The 14,434-nt window shown below is 35.0% G+C and overlaps 1 protein-coding gene across 4 annotated transcripts in view; it reads right to left on the reverse strand.

The window, feature by feature from the left end:
* The window catches only part of Usp37 (ubiquitin specific peptidase 37), an 83,614-nt gene that overhangs the window by 17,765 nt on the left and 51,415 nt on the right, over window positions 1-14,434 (reverse strand). For 3 of the 4 annotated variants that reach the window (XM_046439626.2, XM_046439624.2, XM_046439625.2), the window contains 4 exons: window positions 12,881-13,045; window positions 11,235-11,300; window positions 8,239-8,380; window positions 6,330-6,585 (listed from right to left, as the gene is read on the reverse strand). In XM_046439626.2, coding sequence (XP_046295582.1) covers window positions 6,330-6,585; window positions 8,239-8,380; window positions 11,235-11,300; window positions 12,881-13,045 — 629 coding nt within the window. The remainder of the gene's footprint in view (window positions 1-6,329; window positions 6,586-8,238; window positions 8,381-11,234; window positions 11,301-12,880; window positions 13,046-14,434) is intronic. The other variant, XM_046439627.2, reaches the window with a different exon arrangement.

A 14,434-nucleotide genomic window follows, 5' to 3' on the forward strand; every position in this document is an offset into this window, starting at 1 on the left:
TTAGCACCTCACTTTTGCTGAGGTTGGCTTTGAACTCACAATCCTCTTGCCTTAGTCTCCCAAGCTGCTGGGATTACAGGCATGCTCCAACTGTTTCTTTTTTTTTTTTTAAAGAGAGAGAGAGAGAGAGAATTTTTTAATATTTATTTTTCAGTTTTCGATGGACACAACATCTTTATTTTATTTTATGTGGTGCTGAGGATCGAACCCAGTGCCCCGCGCATGCCAGGTGAGCGCATTACCGCTTGAGCCACATCCCCAGCCCCTCCAACTGTGTCTTAAAAAATAAATAAGTATAATTAAAAATAAGTATAATTAAAAAATGATTATACTGGAAACCATTTCTTCCTTCCTTTTATTGTTGAAGGAAGAGGCTTTCCAATGGCCTGAAGCTCCAAAGCCTAGATGGTCTGGTCTGTCCCTATGGCCTTTGCTTACTAGATTGGGAATGGGTATTTGACTCAACTAATCAGATCTCTTCTGGAAATTTTAAATTGAGGCACACAAATTATATTTCATTGGAAGAAAGATCTGAGGGTTGAGATTACTATAATAGAGTATAAAAGGAGCATAATTACTTTTATATCCAAACTTGTTTTTTAATTAACCAATAATTTTCAGCAACATACCAATGTACCTCAGACAATCCTGAATTATACGAATGATATATATGAAAAGAGATAAAGTTTCCTTTGAGATGCAAAATTCAATATATATTTGTCTGTAGCACAAGATTATCAGACAGGTACAGAAACTACTACAGGGATAAATATGGCTACTTAGTAATAATTCATCTTTAAGAAGCTTATGCAGGGGTTGGGGTTGTGGCTCAGTGGTAGAGCACTTACCTAACACGTGTGAGGCACTGGGTACAATTCTCAGCACCGCATATAAATAAATAAAATAAAGGTCCATCAACAACTAATAAAAATTAAAAAAATTTAAAAGCATGCTTCAGTGAGTATTCTTTATTAAAAAAAGAAAAAAATTATACAATGTAGGGCTGGGGTTGTGGCTCAGTGTTAGAGTGCTTGCCTAACATATGTGAGGGCACTGGGTTCAATTCTTAGCACCAATATAAATAAATGAATAAAATATATTTGTAAAAAAAAAAAAAAGAAAAAAAGAAACAAAAGACTCAATTCCAGGAAGGTTTAAAAGAAAAGAAAGAAAGAAAGAAACTTATACAATGTATAAAAAGGGATCCATCTGTAAAAACTCAACAGTCTTAAACTGAATATATCACTTGCCTCTTCTTTATTGCAACTAAAATCTGTTCCTTTTCTTATGTTGTATATTTCAGTGAATCAGATCAAACTTGTTTTTTAATTAACCAATAATTTTCAGCAGTATACCAATGTACCTCAGACAATCCTGAATTAAACTGTCCACAGTTTTTTTTTTTTTTAATTCTGTAAAGACAGAAACCTGAGGGTCATTTTTTTACATCTCCCTCATTTACTACTCACCTCAGATAAATCATTATTTCCTATTTCTTGGATCCATCAATTTTTCTTCCTAAACACAAATCTTGGCTTAGAGCATCATTAACTATTTATTTGGATTTTTGCAAGTAACTTCCTAACAGGTCTCACAGGATTACTCTGGTTATTCCTAATTTATGTGCTATCCTATGTATGGCCAGAATAATATTTTTTGAAAACATCAATCTTTATCAAACACTTGTTTGCTTAAAATATGCACTAACTCCCTAATGCTTTTGAAATGAAACTCCAAACTCCTTAACTGCTTGGCTTTCTAGTCTCACTTTCTGCTTCTCCCCTTTATCACTATAGGGAGAAGATCATTCTGAACTTTTTTTTAGGCCCACTAACTTGCCCAGCATTTCTCTTAAGACTTTGCATACAATATTCCCTCTGGCTCATGTCTGGAGATAATGAAACCTTACTCAGCTAGTCTTCTGTCCCTCTTCAGGTGACTCACCACATGGCCAATCTATTGCATCACAAATATTCATTGAGAATCCACTATGTAGCTAGGCATTGTTACAAGCTGGGGATATAAAAAAGCAAGATGGTCCTTGCCTTCAAGAAGTCTAATTGCCAGGGCTCTGAGATGACAATTTGAGGGACACAGAGAAGGCCAGCATGGCAAAAGCAGCAGACTGAAAATGGGTTGAATGAAGAAAGGCCATAAGCAGCAGCTTGGATTTCTATACTAAGTGTACTGAGAAGTCACAATGAGTTTTAAGTATGAGACTGACATATGCTTTAGAAAGATTTTTTTGGTGTTTTTTTTAAAAAAATATTTATTTTTTAGTTTTCGGTGGACACAACATCTTTATTTTATTTTTATGGGTGCTGAGGATTGAACCCAGTGCCCCGCACATGCCAGGTGAGCGCGCTACCGCTTGAGCCACATCCCCAGCCCATGGTGGTTTTGTTTATTAAAAAATCCATAGGGAGATAAGAGTAGAAGAGACATTATTTAGGAATCAGTTACTGGTCCAGGTCAGAGATATAAGGCTAAAGTTCTTGCCATAAAAATGTTATAGATGGTTGGATTCAGAACCTATGATGGAGGACCAGTTGACTGGATTTATTGATGGACTGAATACAAGGTATGAAGTAAAAAAAGGAAACACATTTTTCGGCCCAAAAAACTGGACAAATGGTGTACCATTTGCTGACATGGGAAAGACATAATTGGGCAGGAAAAGTAGAATCAATATTAGATAGTCCAATGGAGATTTGAAATAGGTACTTCAATATAAAAGCTTAAAGCTTAAGACAGAGATCTATGTTAAAGGTAAGAATTTGACCTTTTGTCAGTATGTGAGGCTGTGGGGCTATATGACATTACTTAAGGCAAGGCTTAAGTTGAACCTGAGCATGTGTTCTGGGAATACCTCAACAGTTAGAGCTCTGATGAGGCAAAGAAACTTAAGAACTAAAAATATAAAAAATAAATAAAATGGAAAGTGGCTAGTTTATTAGAAAGAAAATAAATACTTAAGTAGTGAGGTATCATAGAAACTCAGAGGGAAAAAAACTCATAATGTTTTAATGTTAAGGACAGAGTCATGGGAACAAAAGTCTACTTGGAGAGGGTGGTGTTAAGAAAACAGAATGAAAAAACTCAAGAAATTTTGCTGTAATGGGCAAATTTCAGATTTACATTTCAATTTTTTTTTCTTTAAAAAGAGTGAACTGTATTCAGGAGGTTAAATGCTTTTATAAACTTAATTATCATCATCTTCATCTTCCTTCTTTTTCTTGCTTTTTTTTTCAGGTATGGCAATTCCCATTTTGTCATTATTAGGTTTTCCTCTACCTTGGTGTGCAGCAATATCCTTTTTGTATTTTTCTTCAGATGACTAGCCTTCTGTTCATAATGCTGCTGGTCATTTGTAGCAGTGTTGTTCCATATCTCTCCCAATTGCTTTGCAATGTTAAAAATGGAGGGCTGGGGATACAGCTTAGTTGGTAGAGTGCTTACCTTGCATGCACAGAGCCCTGGGTTTAATCCCCAGCACCACAAAAAAAAAAGGGGGGGGGAAAGGTGGGACATTCTCCTTTGAATTTTGGGTGATACTCAGAACAAAATAAGAAAAGAGGCCAAAGGAGGTCTGTAAGTGCACTGGGGTTTAGGAGAGACAAAGATTTTCTTTTTCTTTCTTTCTCTCTTTTTTTTTAAATATGAGGCCTTGCCTGCCTTTGCCATATCTTCAAATTTATTTTTTCTATTTATTTATTTATTTTTTTAAGCAGGCATGCTCTTACCTCTGAGAACTTGTTAGAGGTGTTTGGGTGTTTCTCTTCTTGTATTCCTTATGAGGACTCCTTTGCCCATGTTTAGTTATTTTTCCTCAGTGAGTCATCAGCCAGCATGTATTTGGCTCTCACTTGCTCCATAGTTGTCTATATGGAGCTCAATGTATCAGAAGGGCTACCAAGTGGCCTTTCTAAAAATGGCTGATACTAGGCACAATGAGGATAATGTAAAAGAAAAGGACAACATGGAGCTGGGGTTATGGCTCAGTGGTAGAGCACTTGCCTCACACGTGGGAGGTTCTGGGTTCATTATCAGCACCACAAAACAAACAAACAAACAAATAAATAAATAAATAAAATAAAGGTATTGTGTCCAACTACAACTAAAAAATAAATATTAAAAAAAAAAAAGAGGACTGGGATTGTGGCTCAGAGGGAGAGTGTTCGCCTCGCATTCATGGGGCACTGGGTTCGATTCAGCACCACATAAAAAATTTTTAAGAAGGGGAAGACTTGACAGCAGGAGAACTGGGAAAGCACAAGGGTATAAGATTCCTGCAATGAGTGAAGGAACTGGCTTTAATCAAGAACAGGGATATTCTTCCATACATCAAAATGAAAGCAGAGTTTTTATGTATTTGCATCTATTTTCTTTGAAAAATATACACTTAATTCACAAGCCTACTATGTATAAAATGAGAAACAGAGAATTCAGGAAGAGATCATAGGGCCTGAAATCTTTAGCTGCTTGAGAAGGCATGGGAAAGAGGCAGCAAGATGAGTTGTGAAATGGGAAGAGAAGAGAAAGAGATAGAGTACTTAAATACGGCACATAGGCTGAATAAGAGGAAGACAGTGATAGCAAAGAAGGAAGAGTAATGGACTGGAGGTCTTGTTGTTAAAGCAAGAATATGATACTAGGTAAGCAGAATATGATACTAGGTAAGAAAGAAGGGTTAGAAAAAGATATTTGAAATTAAGATCACAAGGGGACTATAGTTAACAATGATGACAAAGTCTAGAAGAGTGATTCTCAAATTTTGCTGCCCAAGATAATCACTTGGAGGGCTTAACCAAACAGTCTGCCAAGCCCACCCACACAGTTTCTAGGTCTGGGGAGGGGCCAAAAGATGGTTCCAGCCAAGTCCGCAGGTGATACTAATGATGGTCTAGGGTTAGGGTTAGGGTTAGGGTTAGGGTTATACTGTGAGAAACACTCGGTCCAGGCTATGACTTCTGTGAGTTAGAAACTGAGATAAAAGATCTTTGGATTTAAGATCAGGAATTGAGAAAACAGTTTGTTTGAAGAATCATTCATGAAGATGCTGAAGTGCCTAAGATGTCAATGGGAATAAGTGGAAGGTAAAGAACTAGAACTACGGAAAATCTCCGTAAAATTTTTTCCTCCGTAAAAAAAATTTCCTAAAAAGGAAATCTGATGTCATGTACTTCAAAGTACATGGATTTTTGTAGGATGAAAGGACAGCAATGGGTAACTAGGACAAAGAAACAAACAAAAAAACCCCCCAACACTAAACCAAAACAACAACAAAAACAAGAGTTCCTACCTTCAGAGATATGGAAATTCTTACATGAAGTGATATTAATATCTGTGATTCATTTCAAATAATCCAGGGGATAGGACAGAGAAGTGACTTAGATACAGATGAAACAAAATTGGCTTTTTTGGATAATTACTGAAACTGGATGATGGACACAAGGAGTGGAGGAAGGCTCATCATACTCATCTCTCTACTTTTGTCTTTGGCTCAATATATTTTCCAAATATGAAAAAAAAAAAAAAAAAAAAAAAAAAGCAAAAAGAAATCTTTTCAGGTTTCAGTTACAATAAGAAGGTGAAAGGAGAAGTGAACTGCAAAGTAGACCTTCTGCCCATCAAGCCACCCTGGGTGGGGCTGGCTATGTAATTGGTGGGACCAGCAGAAAATGAAAGGAGAATTGATAATAATACAATAATGACCTATATTTCACTGAGGAATGTGGCAATTCAAGAATAGAGTATAGAGAACAAAGACATAAACTGTATTTATTAAACATGACTGTTGTTCCCAAAGTTGCTATAGTGTGAACCACTTATTAGTGATTTTGATAACCTTATGTTTACCTCCACTGGAGTAGATAGATAATCAAGCACTAATATAAACCAATGATATCTGTAGGTAGTCATTATAAAGTTTAACAAGAGAATAGGAATGCATAACAACACTTCCATCAGTTTCTTGTTTCCAATTAAACCAAGGATACATAAATTCTTATTTTCTTTGATTATAAAATAATTTAAAATTAAATGGCCTTTGTGGGAAGCCATTCTTGACTATGCAAATGTAGAAAATAAAAATCTGTGATATTCAACTATTCCTTTAATTTCCAAGATCCTAGGCTTGGATTATTTAGAAGCCATTTGTCACAATAAGGCTTTGAAACACACTTATACTTTAAAATACTTATCTTCATTAAACCTAACTGGCTGGGTTGGGGATGTACGTCAGTGGTACAGAGCTTGCCTAGTATGCATGAGGCCCTGGGTTCAATCCACAGCATCACAAGAAAACAAAACAACAACAAAAACTCTACCTGGATCTGTGACTGTTTTGGGCTTCTCTGTTTCTATAGTGTCCAGATTTTCAGGCATTTCTTGAATATCATCTTCTGCAAAGCCAGTGTCTGGGCTGCTGGTTGGTTTATCATCATCTTCATGACTGAGCGTAGGTGAAGCTTCTCTCTTACTGATCTCTAAGACAGCTGCTAGGAGCTCTTCTTCACTCATTCTGTCAAATCCTGAGTTTTCTAATTCAGACTTATCAGGCTCTATTCTGCATAATTTTGAATCCTGAAAGAGACAGTTACTTTCAGAGGAAACCAGAATGTCTACAAATAAAGCAATCTTAGAGTTTAAAGAGGAAACTTTATTTCTTAAAAAGTTCTTGGATGCTTTGAGTTATTTAAAAATCAATAATCAGTAAAAAATGATAAAAATCAATCAAAATAAATTGCCCAATAATTACTATGTTGTAATTTTTTTTTTAGGTATTTTGCCAATCTATACATGGATTATATTGAAATATTCTTTTCATTACACCTATTATTTCATTTTAAATGTTGGCTGATTTGAGAAAAATATAAACTAAATAAGATTATGTAAATATTAAGAAGTTATCTAATGAATAATTTTCTTCTTTCTATTTAGGAGAATTTCTGACTTTTATTTCTTATTCAAAGTAAGCAACCACAAATCATCTTTAGCCCTCTTCCCCCCCCCCGCCCCCAAGTGATGGGGATTAAATCTACATCCTTGCATATGATAGATAAGCAATCTTCCATTGAGCCACATCCCCAGCCCTACCTCTAGTCATTTTTCCTTCCTCCCTCCCTTCCTTCCTTTCTTTCTTTCACTGGGGATTGAACCTAGGGTCGCTTAACTACTGAAACACATCCCCAGCCCTTGTTTTTTTTTTAATGCTTTGAGACAGGGTCTCACTAAGTCCTTAGGGCCTCACTAAGTTGCAGAAGCTGGCCCTGAACTTCCAATCCTCTTGCTTCAGATTCCCGAGTAGCTGGAATTATAAGCGTGTGCCACAACACTTGGCTCCTACCTCTAGTTTTAAAGTAAGATGGAAAACAACTCAGAACACATAACTACTATAATTTTATTATTTTACCAAAAAGGAAGTTTTATTAAGTGTTAAGGTGGAAAATGATGTAGCCAGGTCTTCACACTCATATTTTAATCAATGTGATCACTCAGTTGCTCTGTTGAAGTACAATGTTTACTATAGCTCCCTAACACACAATTGTTACCAAAATAAAGGAAGTAACTATTTGAGAACCAATATGTAAAAGTAGACATGAAGGTCAATAGGAGGAAGTAGTTTGTAACATTTTAGTTCATGTATGTGTGTATATGTAGTGCTTTTTTTTTTTTTTTTAGAGGGGGGGTTCAGTACTGGGGATTGAACACGGGTGCTCTACCACTGAGCGAGCTACATTTTTATTCTTATTTTTTCTTTAATGAGACAGGATCTTGCTAAGTGCTGAGGCTGCCCTTGAACTATGGTCCTCGTGCTTCAGCCTCTCAAGTCACTCAGATTACAGATGTGCACTGTGCCTTGCAACAATTTCACTTTCTTAAAATCAGATTGGTTTTTGAGCTAGAGAATGTATACACTTTAAAACTAGTCTGGCCAGGCATGGTGGTACCCACCTCTAATCCCAGCAGCTTGGGAGGCTGAGGCACTAAGCAACTCAGTGAGACCCTGTCTCTAAATAAAATACAAAATAGGGCTGGGGATGTGGTCAAGGGTCCCTGAGTTCAATTACTGGTACTCCACCCCCTCCCCACAGAAATTAGTCTGGACAGAGACAGTAAGTTTGAGATCTATTTTGTGTATTTCTTAAGTTTGCTAATGCTACTTATAGAAGGCACTTTTTTCACATTGAGAGCTATACAAATCTTTGTGAGATGTTCTAATGAAAAATTACTTACTTTTTCCAGGTCTTCCTGCTGTGGTTCACTGCCTGACATTTCACAAAGTCTCTGGCTGAGGGCCACACAGCGTTTTAGTTCATCCTCGCTGTCTGAATCAAGGCATAAAGCCAAGGAGTTCTTGGACTTGAAGGTGAATTTCCTGTAATTAAAAAAAAAAAAAAAAAAGTCTGATAAACATCTGTTTTTTAAAATTCTTTTTGATGTATAAATTTAAAAAAAAAAGGGTTTCCATTATGGAAAATTATTTAAAGGAGAAAAAAAGATACCAAAAGAGGTATAAATTTAAGCATTACCTTTGACCCAATCCTAAAGAGCCATGCTTTGAAAACTGGATAATTCTTGTACTATTATATTCACTAAGACAATCACTTTGTGCCTTGTTTCTGTTTTGATCAACTCCTAATGAAGTTTTATTTTTATAGTTAAGTAGTCTACTGAATTCATGCAGGCATAACAATGAAGAAATGTTTTTGACAACAAAGTACATGAGGACTAATGTTTTATCTTTTAAATTCTGACCTATGCACTTTTGAAATAACAGTAACATTCCACTTATCCAATTATCTGTAGGTCAGATTTCTGGCAATCTTTACCTTCCAGAACAGAGAAATTCCAAACTTAAAAAAAAAAAAAAAAAAAAAAATTGCTCTGAGGAAGGTAGTTTGAAAGCCCACACATATACAGGGACCCTTTCTTTTCCATGAAGTGGTTTGTAAAATATTGTAACCAAGTTCATCAAGAAATGAGAGAGAATAACCACAAAAAACCCCCAAAACTATAAAACTATTTAGTGTAAAGGTAAAGGGTCTTATAATAATTAAGAGCCTCTGATGGCAGTATAACATGAAAACACAGTGTAATAACTGACACTCATAATGCTGATTCTAAGTCATTAAGATATATTAAAAATTATCTTCAGTGTATTTAAGAATATAAGAATGTAACATTTTAGAAAATATTTTATTCAAAAAAAGCTAGGGGCTGGGGATGTGGCTCAAGTGGTAGTGCGCTCGCCTGGCATTCGTGCGGCCCGGGTTCGATCCTCAGCACCACATACAAACAAAGATGTGTCCGCCGAAAAACTAAAAAATAAATATTAAAAAAATTCTCTCTCAAAAAATATTAAAAAAAAAAAGCTAAAAATTTTAAAGGTAAATGCTTAAAGCTTCAGTTATATGAAAATTGATTTATGTGTAATACCAATCATTCTTCAATGATACCAGATAAGTAAGGTGTTACTGTATTGTCTTCTAGGTAAGTTAAAAATAAACTAAAGGAAAAAGTGATAAAAGTCAAAAAACTTTCTTTAATGGAGGTTAAGATAAATTCATATGCTATACTAAAGAAATGTAAAATGAACATTTGAAAATGCAATTAATCTAAATGTGAAAACTGTAAATAAACTTACAGAATGATGGCACCAAGAAATAAGAGGCCACAATGGAAACCAGAAGAATTGCATAGCAATGTAGATCAAAGAAAAGAGGCAAGTGGTCAGTGATAAACCCACATGTAGTCTGTCGCTGAGAGCAGCCAGGATATCATTGCACTCTAGCCTGAACACTTGAACATCCTCACACCATGTGTTCAAAAGTGTTTTTCATAGAACATAGAAATAGCCAATTAGCCTAAGGTACAAATAGCCAATCAGCTTCTTAATTTCTCATTTCTGATTTAATGCTCACTAAGGAAACCTGAACTTTTAATTTGTTCATCCAAATAAAACATTTTGCTGAATGAGGATGACACCTGATTACTATTTTACCCAGAGCCAAATGTGATACAGGACATCATGGAGGAACCAATGGTATTCTGATTCGTAACTCAGCCTCTTTTAAGTTTGATCGGCATGACAGGTCTTCAAGGGCCTAAGCATTCTTTGTTGAATCTTTCAAATTTTCATACCAAACAGACCCTGGAGAACAGATGACATGCCAAGGTACAATGATGTCCAACGAAACCATCTGTTTCTTGCAACTATAGTGATTTGGTACATCACTTTTAGTATATAAGGAGTGCATTCCATTAAAAATTACTATATTTACAGAAGGCAGCTTGCCTGTAGCAATGAAAAATATTCATCCTTTAAATGCATCACTTGCTCACTTTCTAAGCAGCCAAGTGGTATGCTCATTTGTATCTTGAGAAACGGGCAAGAGTATTCATATCGGTACCATTTCAGATTTCTAGTCATGTTAGTCATCTGGTTTTAATTGCACTGAAAAATAATTAACAGGAGGAAAAGAAAAGAGCAGTTCCCAAATGTCATTTTATTGTTATATAACACCCCCCAAAGCCCTTAAACAACAAATGTGTCTCTCTTCTAAAAGTACTTTGGGACATCAAATTTTCAGAAAAACAAATTTTAAAGTCAATGCCAACTATGTCAATTGGAATTGTTTAATCAGGAACTGTGGTTCTAGTAAAATCTTAGAGGAGTATAATTTCAATAAAAAGAAAGAAGAAAGCATTTGCTTCCATCCTAGGACAAATTTTTGGCCCTAAACAAAAAACAAAGCATTTGCAGAATAGCTACATTCTAGTGCATGTTTATTCTCCTGTCTCCTTTCAAAATTCTTCCTACTCAGTGTCAAGAACAAGAAGTCCCAGGCTAGCTAGCAACAGGTAAAAGATATTTGTAATCCCGTGCCTATCTTTGAGGAAGTGGGGCCTTAGACCAACAGGGTTTATTTTATCTCTTCAATTCTTAAAATCCTTTACTAATAATTTTTAGAATTTTTAAGATGAAAATATTAAATATTAACAAATGGTAAGTTTTAAAACATTAAGAGAATCATTTAAATTTATTTTAAAGTTAAAAAAAGTCTTTACCCTAAGCTATATGCTAAACCAGATTTAGAAAAATTTTGGAAGTATGGTAATACAGAGCAATTAACATACAAAAAGAGAAACAATGGGGGGCAATCTCAGATATTAGGATAAGCCAAATCCTTAAAAATACAAATTTTGGGTACACAAGAAATGTAACTCACTTTGAAGTTGTAGAAGGGCTGGTGATGCAGGAATTCACCATTTGAGAGGCTTTCAATGGTCTAGAACTATCAGAAAATTAGAAAATATATAATGTACATAATTATATTATTAAAGATATATATTTAACTTATAAAATGAATTATTCTATACTACAATCTCATACATACTCTTGAAAAGCAAACAATTGTAATGCTTTTTTAAAGATTATTAGCAACAGAGGCCAAGAGAATAAATGGAATACCATCTCTAGGCTCCATCTCTCTGATCTAATAATCTAAATAAACAGCTCTGAAATGAAGTCAAACACAATGCATACGAAAGAGGCAGGGAAAATTACCTTGTTTCATTTCTTTACTTTTAAGCAATAAAATAACAATAGCTCTCATTGAGTATTATTAGGAGTCAAGTACAGTACTAAGAACTCAAGGTTTATTACCTCACTTAATGTTCAGAACCACAATATTATTTTGCCTACAGATAAGTGAAGGAAGTTGTCCAAAGCCTGATTTTAGGCCAGTGATCATAAATATCAACATTTATGGCATGATACACTACTACTGCCAGAAAGAATAATAGCTCTACCAGCAGAGGGCAGTTTGCACCAAGTAAATACATCCACTCCAAATTAAAGCCAAAAGAGAAGAAAAACCAAAATTACTAAGACAATCTGGGCACCTGCTTTTATTAGTAGACTCTTGGGGACTTTAGTGTAAACTTGTATTAACTTATGAATCCAAAGGGAAATATATTTTATATAACTGCATCAATTCATATTAACAAATGTTCATTCACTTTCTGAAATGTCTATACCCTAGTCAAGAAACAGCCTTTTCAGTTACAAACGGACCTTAGAAAACCACTTTATCTTCTTGGATCTCCTATGCAAAATTAAGTGTTTGGATAAAATTTCAAAAATCCTTCTCATCTCTAAGTTCTAGACCTTTATGATTCTACCACCTAGAAAAGAACTACAGTATAAGGCTTCAAAGTAAAAAGGTATTCAGAAAAGAACATGACATTCTGAGAAGTCCTAAGGTTTTCCTGGCATTGCTTTAATGAAGCAAAACCTAAAGGTGATTTCTTTTCTCACTGAGAAATTTCTAGGAACCACTGACGTTCTTTACATTGGTGACAATTTACATTTATGAAGGCATCATCTATTTTGGGGGCTCCAGTTTAACACTGAGTACATGGTTTCTCAAATTTGCATGTCCCAAAGAGTAAGATAAAGCATTTATTAAAAATACTGAATCCCAAGCCTAATCTCAGAGTTACTGAAACAGAATATCCAGGAAAAGAACTGAGAAATTAGTATTTTAGTGTTCAGGGACACTTATGACCAGCCAAATTTGATTTAAATTCCCCTATGTATCAAATGGTCTTCAAGTGGTTTAGAATAGAAACATTCCCTAAAAAAGTACCCATTATGAAAGGTAACTAATAAACTTGGAATAATTTTGTTTAGGCATTTCCTTCAATTACTTCAATCAGGCAATTAAATGCTAAAATTCCAAAATAAAGCAAAATTAAAATCTCCTCCTTAGTCTGATTTTATGTAGGAGTCATGTGTTCAGTCATTCTTTTGATTAGATACTAAAGTACGTTTCAAAAGAGAAAGTAAAGACGTTGTCCCTGAAGGACTTACATTGCCATATGTGCACTCCAACCAAGAGTAAAAGGTGGTTTTGTATTTTCCGTGCAATGAGATGACAAGGTCAGGTATCTTGGAATGATGACTTGCTGCCCAATCTTGTTGTTAAGTGAGAGAGCCACATTGAAGCTGTATCGTTTCAAATGAAGAATGAGGACCCTAAAAAAACAGGAGATGATGACTCTATTGACTCATATATAATACAGGTAGTATTTATAGCTTAAAAGAGATCACTCTAACCACATTGGACAAACTAAGAATGCATTTGCAGCTGGGAATTAGCTTAGTGGTAAGGCGCTTGCCTTGTGTGCTTATTATTCTCAGCACATTTGGCCCAACTAAATACTTCAAAGAACATTCAGTAAATACCTGCCATGTGCCAGAGTCTGGGCTAGGTACAAATGAAAACAAAACCTGGACATGGTAGATTAAGGAGGTTTGAGTAAAATACATATAATTCTCCTAGAAAAAAAATAGCAATAAATAAAACGTTGCTATTGATGTTGGGTTAAATCCCTGCTTATTTCACTAATTTTAAGTGGAATCAGTGTTGTATAGCCACGTGGTAAAATAATATCTATTAAACTGAAATGTTACATAGCCCTTACATTTGATAGTACATTAATTATTTCAAGATGACTTTTTATAATAAGTCTCTAATTTCAGAATAATTTTCTCTGAGGAAGCTAAGAGGGAAACAAAATTTTTTCGACCCACCAAAAATTGTACAAAACATCTGCATGCCATATCTAGTCTGTGAGTCTGAAAAGGCTTTTAGCTCTTTAGAAACATTTAGTTCTTTTTGGTTATCATTGCTGCAACCTTTTCCATCTCTCATACATAATGTAATATCTGCCTGATGGATTAGATACATTTCATAGCCCACAAGAACTTTAGAAATTGAATTTCAAAAATCTTATGGGAAAAAAAAAACTTCAGTCCAAGACAAAAAAAAAGTCTGATTTATGGAAAATTGTGTCCTTTCTATTGTTTATAACTCTTCTTCACAGAAGCCATAAATTCAAAAAATTGTAGACTTAAGTTATTGTGTCTTTAAAAAACCATGCTAGGGGGCTGGGGATGTGGTTCAAGCGGTAGCGCGCTCGCCTGGCATGCGTGCAGCCCGGGTTCGATCCTCAGCACCACATACAAACAAAGATGTTGTGTCCGCCGAAAACTAAAAAATAAATATTAAAAATTTCTCTCTTTCTCTCTCTTTAAAAAAAAAAAAAAAAACATGCTAAGCTGGGGTTGTGGCTCAGTGGTAGAGTGCTTGCCCGGCATGTGTGAGGGTACTGGGTTTAATCCTCAGTACCATATAAAAGTAAGTAAATAAAATAAAGGTATTGTGTCCACCTACAACTAAAAAATATTTTTAAAAACCATGCTAAATTCATGATCTTCAAATTTACAATGTGAAAGAACACAAGGATATGACTGATGTGAAGAAACCCAAATTAATGTAAAAAAATCAAATATTTTAACTATAATTTCAATAATCCTCACCAAAACAAAAGGCAATATAAAACAGGAAGATGATAGTCAAAA

The sequence above is a fragment of the Marmota monax genome, unplaced genomic scaffold (genome assembly GCF_021218885.2).
Source record: "Marmota monax isolate L192 unplaced genomic scaffold, Marmota_monax_Labrador192_F-V1.1 WCK01_AAM20220418_F8-fsc00041, whole genome shotgun sequence".
Lineage (NCBI taxonomy): Eukaryota > Metazoa > Chordata > Mammalia > Rodentia > Sciuridae > Marmota > Marmota monax.